Below are 16,145 nucleotides of genomic sequence, written 5' to 3' on the forward strand. Positions count from 1 at the left end.
GCAGGAAAATGCTTCCAGAGCAAGCACCTGGCCAGCTCACTGTATTCCCGGGGAACTGTAGTCACGCTTCGTTCGCGCTTTGTCTCTCTCAACAAGGTGCATGCTTTCCCATTCTGCCAATAATTCAGCCGAGGGGGACTCCAGAAAACTCAGGGAGTTAATGGAAAAGGTTGGTGCCCATGAGCACCCAACAGGAATTGCTATCTGGCAAGAAGGTGGAGCCTCCCATCTTTCCAAAAGGAAACAATAGCTTTTTTTTTCTTGGTAAGTTAAATGACAGAGAAGCTCTATCAGTCAGGGAAGAGGATCTGTAAACCTGAGGCTTTATTTGCAAACAAGTCCCCCTCCCGTACTGCATATTCCTCTTTACCCCCCCATGCAGCAAGAGCCGTGCAAGGTAATCATGGTTGCAACAGAAAGACAACTTAAAAAACAATCAAAACCCACAAAGGAAACAAACCAAACTCATGCCTTTCTCCTCTAAAGCAGGCAAAAGGACAAAAAAGAGGAGCTGAAAAGTGCTTACCGACTTTGGGCTCTTCTTTGGGACCGGCAGTCCTGAAAAATGGCAACAAGGGAAAAATCAACATTAGCATCTGAACGTTACCTTTCCTTAAAGACAAATCCCTAGGTGCATCATCCGGACGTAGCCATCTGCAGAGTTATGTCAGCTCTCCCTCTCGCCTCGGAGTTACCAGTCTGTTCATATCGAATCAAAGCCCAGGGAGAGGGAGAGCGAGCGAGTGCCGGGAGCGGGGGGAGAGAGCTCCAGCTGCATCAGCTCTGCTGACTGGTGCTGCAGCAGCCGGGAGGCTGGCAGAGAAACCCACAGCCCTCAGCGGCCGCCCAAACCCAGCGCTCGGGCAGAATCTCAAATGCTCCCCTGGATTAGGGGAGACTTAGCTCACAATTAAGCCCAGGCTGTTCCCTTCCGACACGATGGGCTTGGCGATTCTTATCGGACCAATCGCGGCGGCGCAAGGGAAACAGGTTGATTTTTATGATTTATTTTTTTTTTTCTTAAGAAGTATTTCTCTAGAAACTGATGTTTGAAAGGAAAATGCACAAGGGCTTGAGCAGGGAGGGCATGGGTTGGGCAAAGGAAAACAAAAGCATGCAGAGGAGTAAGCTTTTATCCCTAAAACTGTGATCAGGACTGAGAAAACACACGCTTTCCTTCCTGCCCACCCTAAGTGTAAATCTTTGAAGCCAGAGATTTTATCTGTTATTTACAATTTCAGAGAGCTGAGGCTTGAAAACTGCACTGCAAATGTCCTGACCCTTGTGAGGGATGTATGGAGCCTGGAGAAGGGGGGCTTACACAGGTTGCAGTCAATGCGAAGGAAGAAACAACTGGGAGAGCACCGGAGAAGGTTTTTTCAAGGACAATTTTGCATTTTGGAGCAGCCTCTTACTCGCTGTGTGATGAGCAGGAGAACTCAAGTGGGATTTCTATGGACTACTTGTGCATATAGCTGAATTCCCAGCAGCAAAGGGGACACTTGTCCAGGGGATTTACCTACAGCACAGGAAAACCTCTTTCCTGGGCATTCTGCAAATCACCTTCCTTTTTCTCCACTGTTGGAGGAGAGGGAACTCCCCACATTTTGCTCTGTGTAACACTCCAGATAACAAACATAAACCATAACACAGATTACACTCCACATTAAGTACTCAGCAATTCCGATGTTTGAAATCTGCTTTTGTCTTTAGAATGTGATTTATGTGGCATTTATGCTGCGTTATACTTTCTATACTTTATGAGTTTTGCTTGTGCTAAACCCCATGCCCTCATCTTAACTTTTATAGAGAGAATAAATAAGTGATGCAAGTGAATTACAAATCTGTCTAGGAAGAAGCTCATTATAAGGTAATTTGGGAGATGTTAGTTCTGAACAGGGAAGATGCACAATTAAAAATGATAAACGGATCTCACTTTGCTGCCTGTTCACAGACTGGGATCCTAACTGTAGTGAGTATTTTATATTAAGTGTTTTTGGCTTCTGAGGAATATCTGTGCTCTGCACATCACTCTGATGCATTCCTAGTCAATAGCTGATACCCCTCCAGGCACAGACTGATGGAGGGACAATGAAACATCAAAACTGTTTGAACTAAACAATCAAGACTGCAGCTTCATTTCTGCTGACGATGCCTGTGTTTGTATAATACACTTAAAGAGGAAAGCACTAATAATGTTCATGGCAAGTCACATTTCTAGCAGGCATCATTTATCACAGAGATAAACACACAGAGAGTAGAGTCTCCTTCTCTCTCTCTCTCTCCCCTTCCACATGCATGCACACATGTTTACTCTCCCTTTCCAAGAGATGCTCTTTCCCATTAAATCAATAGGTAGGACTGATCCCCATGCATGCATGCACTCATAACAGACCAAAATGAGCCAGAAAAGTTATCACAGCAATTTAAATGTTCCCCACAAAATGTAAAGCTGAGATGCAGCTGGGCTGTTGGTTCAAATTGTACCAGAATTCACTTTGTTGCATCGCAAGCACTAATGTTAAAATTTCCTAAGCGTGAACTGCTGAACAAACCTTTCCTTCAAAGTTTGTCATTCATTTTTGGCTGTTCCAATCCTAAAGAGATGGGAAACAGTGGAAAACCTAATGGAAAATGCATACAAGGCCATTGTTTGGTGAGTCCTTCAGAGGCTGATCAATCTTACAGTGTCAGTGCTCTGTGCCAGACTTTGCTGCAGAACAAGCAGTAATTGACTTTTTACCAAAATAAGTGACTGCAGAACACGTTAACAAGTGTCAGTAGTTTTTCACGGGACAAGCTTATAGTCAGGGGGAATAACCTGCCTGTATATTTTCCTGTAAAAAATAAATAAATCACTTGTTCATCTAATTAGGGCCTCATTTACAAGCCCTGGTTCTTGATGCAGCAGGCCAAATGAGCAAATGACAGGTATCATAAGTAGTTTTCATGCGCAGATGATGGGATGGATACAGTACTTAACAGCAATGAACACAAAGTGCTTGATTAACTCCCAAATCCTGGGAGCATGACTAGCAAGAAAATGCTGAGTCTTATTGAAAAGCTTCTGATATAAACAACAGCCCATGTCTGTAAGTTTGGGATGGTGACAACTACGAACTACAACATTCACCTTTTGATTACATTAGCTGTGTCCCATCACTGCCCAAGGCCACTGCTCATGCCAGGCCTTGCCTGGGATGCTCAACCTTCCTCTTATTTCCTAAAACCTCATTTTTATTTTTTCAGAACAGACCAAGAAGGGCTTAATAGCCAGTTTGCATCTCTTTGGTGTTGTCCCATTTTTTACTGGTTGGAGTAGCCATTCACATCCCTGCTGCTCTGCCCTCAAATCCAATAATGGAATAGTAATGGTTTATATTGACAGTTTACAATATAATGCCTCTGTGATTTAGTGTCTATGGACTTCTCTCACTAGTACTTGAAAGGCATCTTCTAATTTTAGGAGGGGGTTTGGAGGTGCAGATTAGGGATGATGGAAGAGTGATGCAACCAAACAGAGCTGTTGTCACCACAGAGTTAACAGTGTTTTAAAATAAATGAGCACATCTGGTAAACAATGTCAATATGACCTAAAACCCCTTGAATGGGCTCATTGTAGCTACTTACTGAATGTGCCTGGAATTAAATTAATTAGAAAACACAAATTACTCCCCTCTAAATAACAACGTAATAAAGCAACTGCTTAATGAAAAATATCAGTGATCAGTGAGCAATCCATGAGCACAAAAAAAGGGATTGTAATCAAACTAAATTCACAGACTCATCAGCAAGGCAAGAAAGGCTTCATACAAGGTTAGTCAAAAATGAGTCAGATGCAAGGATCTAAATTAAACTAATTATCACAGAGATTATTACATTTATCTTAACAAAAACCTTTCTCTTTTCTCCCCAGTACTCCCTAAAGCTCTATGTACAGCTGGCTGTCTCCATCTGCTCAACTACGTTTTGTAACACAGGGGAAAAAATGGAAATCATTAAGCAAGTTTTGTACCATGATTTCAGCACTGACTCCTAATGCCATTACCCATCAGGAGCAGCACTTCTGTTGTGTGACACTGTACGATCCTCTGAGTGATGAGGGCCATGAAGTAAAGCCACAACCCAGCTGATTTCATGATACTTGGCTGATGTTAATTTTGCAGTCTTGTGTGGAGCTGGGAAGCTGGCAGTACCCTCACTCTATCTATGATGGTTTCATGGAAGAAGCCATGGACAAAACTATTAAGTCACCCCAAGTGTTGCTGTTTCTAACATGCAGTAGCTCCAGATTTAGAGGAAAAATTGAGAAACCTTTTGTCTTTATGCTACCAAAGTAACATGAGAAGACCACAATATGTGGCAAATCCTGTTTTACCCAGCATAGACAGAATGCAACATGTGACTGCAAATCCATGCCACACACAGCCCAGGCTTGATTCTGGTGAGGGCTCAGAAAGCCACAAATGCTCAAAAATTACCTAGATGGACACCAGACACACCATGCCCTGTTCCACAGCCCTCTGCTCTAGAGACAGCAGATAAAAATGATCAAAAGTTTAATCACAAGGACGTCTTCTATCTAGGCACCACAGGTGTCATCCAGCTAACCCATCTGAGCAGCTAGTTATGGGAAGGCCAGTTGGTGTGATCACTTCTTCCTCCATCACAAAGAAAAAGAAATCCCATTGAAAGATACACTTCAAACTGAAGTTGGAACAATTCAGCACCAGTTGGAACAATGCATCCAGAGGACAACGGTGCTTGAAGCTGCTGAGAGCCAGTTTAGAAGCCAGACACATCATCTTATTTACTGCTTACCATGTCTGTGGCTACTGCTCAACATGTTTCAATTTTGGGTTGGTTTTGAACATGAAAGGAAATAACAGCTGCCTAGATCTTCACTTCTTATGATTGCTTAACATTTCCAATCAGGACACCCTGTTGACCATCCATGTTGAACAGCAATAAATAGCCAGAGGTGAGCCTAGGTGAAAAGGTGACCCATTTGGTTTTGCCATTACATGATAAGAAGCCCAGAATGCACAACAGCTGAAAATTAGCAGGACAGGAATAAAAAGACAAGAAAAGAACCATATCAGCCTGTGTCACAAGGTTAACATTTACAGAGGAAATGTTCCTGCCTGGATAAAAAAACCAACCAAACCATCAAGTTTTCTAAATAGAGCTGCTTACGCTGTGCTGAATAAAACCAAAGGCTGGATCAAGGATGAGGGGTAAAGTCCTGGAGACAGGGGGTACCCAAGCATGTACCTGGCGTCGCACATCGATTGCTGGTCTCTGTGTGCAAAACAAGGAACTCTAAATAATTAACGCTAATGGCCATTAGTGCTGCCAGGGAAGAGGGGAGGTCGGTGGTGACAAAGCAATCTCCTTGATTCTATAGAATCTATTGCGAAAGAATTTCTAATAAAGGAGAAACACTATAAAAAAAAAATAAATTAGAATTTTATCTTTTCCAGACCGGAGAAAGAATAAGAAAACACAGCAGAGTGATTTGCAGCATAAGAAGCAACTTCTAGAAACCCCTACCTTGTCCCTGCCCAACTTTTCTGCTCACCATCATGATTTGCATGACAAGAGTGCCACTGCACTAGCAAAAAAAATTAGCTATGCAACACCAGCTTTAAGTGAGAGAATAATTTACACTGCAGGAATATAGCCTTGCCATAAATCAAGTTGGGTAACTACCAAGTAAAATGAAATATGTCACGTTCCTAATGTTAACGTTCAGTGCCAACGCTACGAAAGCCATGTTGTCAAGAGCCCATCTCAGGCATTATTAACCCACTGGCAAAAAAAGCAACCCATAATGAGGCACAGTATATTGTTGCCATTAACAAGAATTTCAGTTCTAGGTGCTCTAAAGATGTTAAATTTTATTAGCCTCAATTACTCATTCTTGGTCAGGATGCTGAGGAATTCCTCATAATTGAAGTCTCAGTTACATTTTCAGCATCTCAAACCAGGACTGATTCTAGAGGTGATAAAAGAGATATGGGCTAATAAAATGCTACTTAATTACTAAAAAATAGAATTTTAACTATGTATTAAGATACATATGGTAATGCCAAGACAGCAAGATAATAAAGAAATTGAGGACTAGTGTGACTATTACCTGTCTAGCCTATGGTTGAAAGCATGTCAGCAGTTCTTACATTATTATTTTGAAGCTCATTAAATGAAGAGCATTTCCTGAATCTCAAGCTGTTGGAAGTCATATGCTTAGATGAAAATCTCTGGTAATATTTAAACAAATATATCCATAGATATTAAATTTCTGGAACCTCACGAATTTGAGAAGGTAAACACCAGAAGTGGAAAGTAATTAGAAAACCCCATGTCCTTTTTACCTGGATATGTGTGCATGTGCACACATATATATTTCCATATATATAGGCATATTATATGTAAATATAGACATCTATATTCATATACATATACAAATGCATATGCAGGAACATACCTGACCTTTTCCACAATCCCACAAAATCCAAGACTTGCAGGCTTTAGAGCACATCTCACCATTTTTTGAGCATGCTGCAATTTTGAAGATGGCCCATCCCAAACCACCTCTCTTCAGCTGACTTCTCCATGGCATGGCCTGGGGACGTGGGATATGTCCCTGGGGGTACTGAGGGGCAGCAGCACCTCAAGGCCAATCCCATGTGCCTCTCCAAGCTCAGCACAGAGGACACCAGTAGAGGAGAGTTTTACTATTGTCACATCTTTATTTATCTTGCTCAGGGAGGGTGTTTGTCTTCAGACTTATCACAGTACTGTTACAAGGTGTAAATCCACCCTCTTAAACCTGTGTGGCTTATGGCAGAGGCTCATATATCCTATTTGGAGAGCAGCCTGCACAAAGGGGACGCCTACAAATAGGGCCCTCTTGGCACAAAGAATTTCTAATAAAGGATAAATAACATCCCTTAATAATAAGCTATTATTTATAGAACGCTTAGCCAGATTCAGCCCTGAGGAGATGCACATGCACACATGGCACACTAAGGCAGAAAATCTTTACTAGAGAACAATGGAGTTGCAGATGTTTTCACAAAACATGACTTCATTGGATTTAAAATGCATTTTCTATAGAAACAAATCAGTACTTCAGTGCACTTAAAATACCTACTGTACTTCTCAGAAACTAAAACTTAAACATAAGGATCAAACCTCCTGGGGACTGAGCTTCACCTGCCATATCCCTACCAATTTTACCTTCCTGTGCCCCAGCTGCAGGGCCATGACCTGCCCCACCATCCTCAGCCAGCTGTGTCATCTCCTTGGAGCTCAGCCTCCTCTACCAAATCTGTCTGGTCTACAAAGCCCTACCAACTACTCAAGTCCAGCTCAGGGTACATTGCAGGTCTCCTGGCACAAAAGACATTGCTGTAACAGGGTCTTAGAGCTGGTATCATCCAAATTACTATACCCATCACAAAAATAAGTCCACCTGACCCAGAAAAAAATAAACATGAATATGAATAAACATAAAATCCTGATGCAGAAGAATAAATTCAGAACACAGAGACAGAGACATGAGGTTATATATTTAAAAACAATCTGTTTCAGAACAAAACCATTCACAAGTTCGTTACAAAGCCATCCTTCCTTCTCATTTTTGCCCACCTGCTATTGCTTTTAATGACTCTCCAAATGTACTTAATTACAGTGCTAAATAAAGACCTTTCTTGGATTCCCCAGAGCTCATTAGTTCTGTTAGGACTGGTTATTACAACACCTAATCAGGGCAGCAGCCACTGCACCTACCTGCAATGTAGCTGATAAAAACTCATTATTTACAAGTACACACACACCCAAATGTCACACAGGTGATATGTCAGGGTAGGAGGAAAAACCCTCCTTGCTGCACAGCTCCAAGTCTGCTCCACTTCCTGCTGTGCAAATCCCAACGAAGATGTGGGAGGCACATCTCCAGCTAAATCTGCCTTAGCTAATGCAGAGTGTTAGGTTCTGCTGTGCCACCTTGTGTTACATCACATCACACTTGATATAAACCAACACTGTGTGGGTTTGAGTTGCCCCACTTAGACCATTTCAGCATTTAATACCAAAACCAAATCACAACATAAGGGGAAATAAACCCCCAACTTTCAAAACCTCAAGCTAAGGAGGGAAAATAAAAAAGCTTTTAGGAAGTATTTCAGAGCACTCATTTCTCATTTGCTAAGCAACCTCCTGTTTTGTGCTTATCTGAAAGCCTACTGCTTTCTGCAAGAAAAGGTGGTTCATGCAATAAAACATCCTGATGGGAAGATTTCAGGCAGTTTTTTTCTTCCAGTATTCAGCAAAGGCTTTGGTTTTCTTACTGATCTTAAAGTAGATCTGGATTTCCTGCCACAGAAAGGCAGCACCTTGCTCAACGTGCACATCAGCAGCACTGTGCTGTCAGCATGCAAGGTTATGCAAAACTGGGATTATTTTGTTATTCCAAAGATGTTAATTGTTCCATTCCTTCATTAAAAGGACAGGTTTTATCCTGGCCTTAAAGCACACTTCATGAAATAGCTCAAAACTTGAGGAAATTATCTCAGTCTTTGAAATTCATGCAACATGTGTGACAAAATGCCCAGCAATGAATTGGCAACTGTTCTTTTTTACCCTTCCAAAGAGACTCTGGAGCTGGCATGACACATGTATGTGGGGGACACAAGCTCCAGCATAGACAGGCCACACTGGCACTAAAATGCAGGGCAACTGATGTAAAACTAATGCTGACCCAAAAAGCAGATTTCACAGGCATCTCTTCATTTGCTTACTCATTTCTAGAAGAGAATCAGTGCAAATGGAGTCAATGAAGGGTAGCTGAGGGGAAAACACTCCTGCCTCAGACAGCTAACAGATCAGTGGCAGCACTTCTCATGGATCACACCAGCAAGAGCTGGAAATTCTGCAGGCAATTGAAATGTTCACATACCAGAGATGCTGGTTCTCCTTTATTATTAGAACTATAATATTATCAAGCTGTGGGCTTGGAAATAAGGTGCTCATATGACAATGTGCTTTGTTTGAAGTTTCTTAGCCTCCCAGGGTTTAGAAAAGCCAATTGCATCTGAATAACAGAGGCTTGAAATGAAGTCAGAGAGAACTCTGATGTGGTATTTTTATATTTGGGATTTTGGGAGCTCATTGTAGGCTTTTTGAGGTTGATATTTAAATTTGTCACTTACTTTCAACTGGATGCCTTGCACTGAGAAACTCCAGCACAACCTGGTAATGCTAATTAATCAACTCCCGCAAATGCACTATTTGTATGAACATTAGTAATGCACATTAAATTATTTGATGTCTGAACAAGCTACCAACAATTAGCCTCTGTGGCTGCAGGCATCTGTAAGCCTCCAAAACCTTGGTGAAACCCTGCTGCCTCCTGGAGTCTAATGGGAGCCTTGCCATGGAGTTCAGCAGCACCAACATTTCCTCCTTCACGTTTTTGGTAAGCAGACTTATCCCAAGCCTTGCAAATTCACATCATCAAATCCAACTAGCTAATGTCACCAAGATTAACACCTGGAAAGCACTTTGAAGGAGAAAAACCCTGAGAAATCCCAAAATGTAACATTATTTATAAGACGACCTGATTTTAAATGTTAAGTTGGGCTTATTTTTATCACAAAGAGCAAACAAGTCCCTGCTACTGGTTACAAAACCAGTTACCAGTGATCAGGGTATGGTGCTGCATAACAGTACACAGCTCTGCCCCAAAAAGGCCTGTCTAAGACTCCAGAGCTGTTCAGAAGAAAATCAGCTTGCACAGTGGGTTGAAATACATGCACATAAGCAATTCTAATAAGGGGTATGAACTTCAGACTTATTAAAAATATTAAAATGTGCAACGTTTCCTTTTTTTTCATCTTTTCCTCACTTCAACTGATTTTTAGATCTGCTCCTTGATATATTAGTCCCTCGTCAGAATCAGGCTGTATGAGAACAGAAAATGTGACATCAAACTTGCTTTAAAGTCTTGTCAGCTTTTCTGGGCCTTGTTAGAATGTAACTCCACTTAACAGAGAAGAGAACAACAAAGACTGACTTGGTGGTTTGGAAAAAAAAAAAGATGCAACTACTCCCAAGTCAAGGTTTCCCCCAGATCTGCTCCTTCCCTGCACATAATTCATAAGTTTCAGTAATGTAGTTTTACAAGGATTGTCTATTTTCAGAAAATGAAAATGTAATATTGCAAAACATTTTAAAAAACCCATTTCATTTCTCATGCTGTTTGTAGCCCAATTCACAGACTTTTCTAATCTGATTCCTTTCTTCCCAGGCAGAACTCTTTCAAGGAAATAGCAACAAAAATTAAAAAGAGGAAACATTGAAGACCCATTTTGAAATGCCAAATGAGAATCCCCATTTAATCAGGAAGTCCATAACTCTGGAATGACAGGGTATTCATTTTGGAATACAAAGTAATGAAGCTGAAAAATAAATCTTGGCATTACACAGAGATACAGACTTCTCAAAATACTTTGTACTGAGTGACAAATTGCTGAGAGATTGAACAAATGGGAGATACCTGAGGAGAAGGGACTGGAAGCTTTGGTAGCTGGTGGTGGCTGAAAGGAGGTAAGGCAAGGAAAAAAGTGTTGACTTGGGTTTTCCAAAAAGAGTAGAGGCTAGTTGAGCAGTCAGAGAGGAATCTGATCTGCTCCTGCTCTGGGTGAGGAAAGAAACTGCCACATTGTGGTGGGCTGGGAAGCAGAGTAAGAAACCCAACCATAAAGGTAGCAGCACAAGGCTGGTTACCAGCAGCTCTGTGCTCAGCAAGACGAGGTTCACGGGGGGCTCCTAGGGTTCCAAACCTGGGACAAAGACCTCAGTGTAATCCTTTGCTCCCTCAGCACTAGGAACTGAAAACGCTGCTGGAAACGGTGAACTTTTCTTCCCTTTCCAGAAGCTTTGGCACAGGCAAACACACTCTGTGGTAACGGTCAGATGATTCCCAGGTTGTGATCTTTGTCCTAAATGCAGTTTGGACTCACTTTTTCTCAAATTCTTCAGCTGCTGAGACAGTTTTGAGATTTTCTGGCAGCGAGATGCTTAAGTGGCATGACTTTCAATTCCCTCTTCACTGTAAGCCTAAAGGGCAAACAGAAGTGAGTGGCTTGTTCAAAAGAGTTCAAGTCTGCACTGAATAGCTGATTGCAGCTCTAATTACCATGGGTTTACATCATTAGGGATAGCAAGTGAAAAGAAACTCTCATTCCAACACTGGGAGATACTGCACTTTTTTTTGTTGTTGGGTTCTTGTCACTACATGATTAATTTCCAACACTTCTGGTAAGGACAGGAAGGGAACATTTCATTTCCATGTGAGGAGAGAATCTTGATATATAAGTACAAAGACAATACTTTTGCTTCTAAGATTCAGACTGATGGGTGTTTGTGGTGGGACAGGAAGGACAGAGACAGTAGTGAGGAGATGTCCTCTAAAACCAGCAGCAGTAACAGATTTTGCTCAGCTCAGACTTCTAATGCTCAGTGCCACTGCTCACTCATGCCTGAATATTTTTACACTCAAAGAAGTGTCTTTTGATCTCAAAGAAGAGTCTGATTTCAATCATGCTGTTATAATGTGTTTGCAATTATAAGTTACAATGATATATTGTTTGTAACATTTTCCCAGTGTGTCTAAAGATCTCGGAACTCTCTACCCTGGCTGGGGGAGCCTGAAGTTGCAACAAGCAGTGTAAAGAAAAAGACATGTATCTTTATATTACTGTGCAATGCTTCAATGGCATGGACACAAGATAAATAGAGAGGGGGAAAAAAATGTCCTTTGATTTTAGGCTACAGAAAGAATCTTCAAATCCAGAGTTGTTGAATCTAACATGTATTTTCAGCACAAGAAGAAGGAGTTAACTCCTGTCTGTGGGAAGTGGTGGAGGTTAATTACCCTCACACACCAAGAGCATCACTGGAACAGCAAGGGAGGGTCCATCTAGTTAAGTAGACTTAATAGGTTTATTGCTTTAGAGCTTTGTAAGTTTGTTCCATCGCTGCAAATCTTTGGTGTAGTCACAGGTATCACAAAGACCTTCTTAAGACCACTGAGGCAAGGACCAAACGTGCAGGACCTATTGCCACTTTGTCCCTCCCCACAAACACCTTCCATTCAATTGAACTACAAATGGGTAAATTCCCCTGTTGGGGATGGACTTGACTTTGAAAAGGAGGTAAACACTCAGGAGCCCCCTGTTGGGCTTTTAGACACATAGATGTTGCATAGGTTCTTCCTACAAAATACATCTAGTTTGGAAACCCCAGCCTGTATCTCACGAACTTCTCAAAAGCCTCATTTCCATTCCCCAGTGTAATGTGAATTTGGCAGCAGGGAAAGCTCCTACTAGCTCCACTGATTTGCACCTGACATGTGAGTGACATTTCACCTGCACGCTTTCACTTTGATCTGGAGCAAAGTGGGAACACATCTTTGAGGGGATTACGCAGATCAGGCTCCAGGTTTCTGCTATTTTCGACCTTTCAGTGAATAAAGATGCTGGTGAGCACTCCATGCAAGCTTTGAAGGGAAACTGCCCATTTAAACCTGCATGAAAACTGCTCTGCTTGAATCTTTTCACTGAACACAAACCAATCACAGCATTTTTGGATGACCTGAAGTTTGAACTAAGGAAAAAAAAAAGGGGGGGGAGAAATGAATTATAAAATAATGGTCTTTTATCTGAGGGAATTCCCAAATACATCAAAAGACACAGAAATGTTATCACTGAAAATAATGTTAGATCTTAATGACCCCCTTCCCCCCAAAAAAGCACAATGGTTTTGCAGAATAACTTGTCCTGAAACAGCCCCCTACCTGTCCCAGCATAGACACAACTCCCTGGAATAAAACTTACTTGGGAAGCAGGGAAATTATTCCAACTAAATGTTACTTATATTATGAATAGAACCTGTGCAGAATGGAGAGGTATTTGAGAATTACTTATTTCAGTTGATTACTGTGCATAGACAAGACTTCAATGACAAATGGATTTCAAGTGGCAAATATTATTACCTTCTTTGCTTTTTTTTTTTTTTGAGAAAAGTACTTGATGTACTTGGTAGGTACAAGGTTAAAAGAACCTTCCAAAATAAAGGTGTGCCTTTAGTGGCCTTATTTACAATAGTTCTTTAAAATAACTGAAATACATAACCACAGTGAGCAGTGCAGGGACAAAAACACATGCTTAATTCTGCATTTTGTAACCTCTAGTGCTGTTATACTTTCAAGTACCCAGCCCTCTAATGGACCTGCTGGGTTATCAAGTGTCTCCTCTGCTGCCACAGGCACCATGTCATGTCCCCTTCAAATGTGCTGAACTTCATCCTCAGGGAGCCAAGACTTCATGCTTTCCCCAATTCGATTTACAGGCACTTGGGTTGGCACTTGCTGCTTCTTTACATTATAAGTTACTCATGGCCAAACAACACCCACTTGTTCTTTGGTTAAAATCTCTTTTTAATTGAAGTCTCTCCTGTCTCTCATGCCTGATAGTTAGATGCAATAATTTTGCCCTCTCTATATGAGGAAGAAATTCTTCACTGTGAGGGTGATGAGACACTGGCTCAGGTTGCCAAGGGAAGCTGTGGCTGCTCCATCCCTGGAAGTGTTCAAGGACAGACAGCATGGGGCTTGGAGCAACCTGGTCTAGAGGAAGGTGTCCCTGCCCATGCAGGAGGCTGGGAACTAGATGATCTTTAAGTTCATTTCTATTGCAAACCATTCTATGACACTATGATCCTTTCATTTTCCTAAGCCAAAGCAGCTCTTCCAACCTGGTTTCCTGTACAGCAAAATGAGCAACTCTGCACCCTTCCTCTGCTTGGAGCTCATCCTTCCTGAACCCCTCAAGTGTTGAAGTCCAAACCAGGAGAAATACTCAGCAAGTTTTATCCAGTACAATGTATAGGTGAAACAGGAAAACAACAGCAATAATACACTTAAGCCCTAGACAGGAGAGGAGAAAGGGGACAATAAAAAATTAAACCTGAACATAGATAGGACAAGCTGTCTGTGGGGCCTCTTGAAAGTAAAGTCTGAAAGACCTGACATTGTTCCTCTTGTAATGAATTTATCCCCCTGCCTCAATCTTGTGTGAGTCCTGCAAATGATTTTCAGGTAACACGTGAGCAGCCAAGCTCACAGAGAGGGCATTTCATTTTCATCCTTCCTGAACTCATCCTTCTGCTCCTCACTCAAAGACAAGTGCAGGACTCACCTGCTCCCCCAGCTCAGCACTTCAGCTGAATGCACATCTCAGGAAACATCCTACAAGCTGCTCTCAGCAGCTGTAGATTTGGATTTTAACAATTAAACCTCATTGTTGGGAGTGCAGCAGCAGTTTGGAGCAGGCAGAGCTTTTCCTGTATTTTAAACATCTCTTTCTGATATTTCTCCTCCTGATTAGTAATCGCTTCTGACAAATCCTTTTGACAGCTCTGAGCACCAGCCTTAGTGTCACAGGGATGCTCCATGCAAAGCCTCCCTGAACCCAAACGTTAGGCTAAAAGCAAGGGTGCCTGAGAGACCTGAGCATTTTCTTCACTGGACGCCAGGGGGAGGAGGAGGAAAGGACAACTGACAGCAAAGCTAAAGAACTGCTTCAAGAGCCCTGAAGGAGCTTAGCAGGCACTGGAGCCAAATACATTTCTGTAATCGGATCAAAAGAAAAAGTGGCACCTTGTCTGGGGGTAGCACTTCTGATAAAAGGCTTGGCAGGGTCAACACGAGGTAAAGCTACAGGAGAAAGGACTCAAGTGCAGCAGCACTCAGTGCCAGATGCATTTCAGCCAGCTCCATTTCACAAGCTTTAAACAAACCCCGCTGGTTTTGATGCTGGGGCTACTGTTGCTGTCTGCATCCTGCTCAGCTCCGGTGCCACGGCCCGGGAGCCTTCCAGCCAAGCCTTCTTCTGGATGCAAAGAAAAACATGTTTCAGTGATTAACCTTGGATCCAGGGCCACCATAGGTCCTGACTCCCATACCAGGAGAGCGTGAAATTTGGAACTGCAAGTGCTCTGTGCTGAGATGGAAATGTCAGGACCCTGAAGGAGGGAGGGAGGCAGTTCAAGGGGATTGATATGGCATCTATCTAGGCAGGTGATAGCAAATGCTCAACATGTGGTTAGTATCTTGATTAAATTAAAAAAAAAAAAGAGCTTCAGCAAGATTACCAGGGAACTACTTACTATCTTATTAAAACTAAACTCTGCTTCTATTTCCTCATCGAATCTTTTCATTATGCCTTCAAGGCATAAGGAAGATTATTAAATGTCAGCTACAATTCAAATAATTAATGTATGGTGTTACCAGATATATATAAGCTCTCCAGAAGGATTAATAATAGCTGCTATTTTTCTTCCAACCATATATTCTCCATAATGCATATATTAATCATGAGAACACAGTGCATTTTTTAATGCTCTCCAGTACTGAAAGTCTTTAAGGAACTCACCCTCTGAAAATTGGAGGATTCTTAATATATTCTGTCCTCTACTTTTTAATTTACTATCTAAATAGGAAAACTCAGAAAGCACTTGGAAAGGAAGGAGTATAAGAAAGGCAGTGCTTTCTCCAGAGCTGCTATTAATTGCAGAATCAATGTCCTCAAGTTCTTGAAATAGGTCTTTAAAAACAACAGACTAGAGTTGTCCATTCAGAAAGCAGCTTGTCCCCCATCAAAACGGACTGGCTTCTGTTGCTGACTTGTCACAAACAAAACACTTTAGAAAAGGCATCAGAGAAGTACTTTTATATCAAACCCTCCTCCCAGAGCTGGCTGGGGGCTGAGTTCAGCACCTACTTGTCAGCATAACTGTCCCTGCACTGTGCCCGTCCCTGCGACGTGCTGAGCACCCATCTGCAACTTGTCCATAAAACCTGCTGCATGGGACAGGGAGCACTGCAGGGCCAAGGGGGTTGGCCCTCTCGGGTCCCTTCTGCCATTGCCAGAGCAAAGAGGGGGAGACCTGACAGGGACTCAGCAGGTGACCTGCCTTTCCCCTGCAAGCTTGACACTAACTCGCCCAGTAATTTCAAGGCACAGACTCCCAGGGTGCTGGGTGAGGTGGGTGTGCTGCCTCAGATCACTGCACACCTA

The 16,145-nt window shown here is 42.1% G+C and overlaps 1 protein-coding gene across 1 annotated transcript in view; it reads right to left on the minus strand.

The window, feature by feature from the left end:
* Positions 1-16,145, minus strand: part of MAGI1 (membrane associated guanylate kinase, WW and PDZ domain containing 1) — a 301,318-nt gene that overhangs the window by 36,741 nt on the left and 248,432 nt on the right. The window contains 1 exon segment of the mRNA XM_009997017.1: positions 527-558. Coding sequence (XP_009995319.1) covers positions 527-558 — 32 coding nt within the window.

This window comes from Chaetura pelagica, unplaced genomic scaffold (genome assembly GCF_000747805.2).
Source record: "Chaetura pelagica isolate M959 unplaced genomic scaffold, ChaPel_1.0 scaffold364, whole genome shotgun sequence".
NCBI lineage: Eukaryota > Metazoa > Chordata > Aves > Apodiformes > Apodidae > Chaetura > Chaetura pelagica.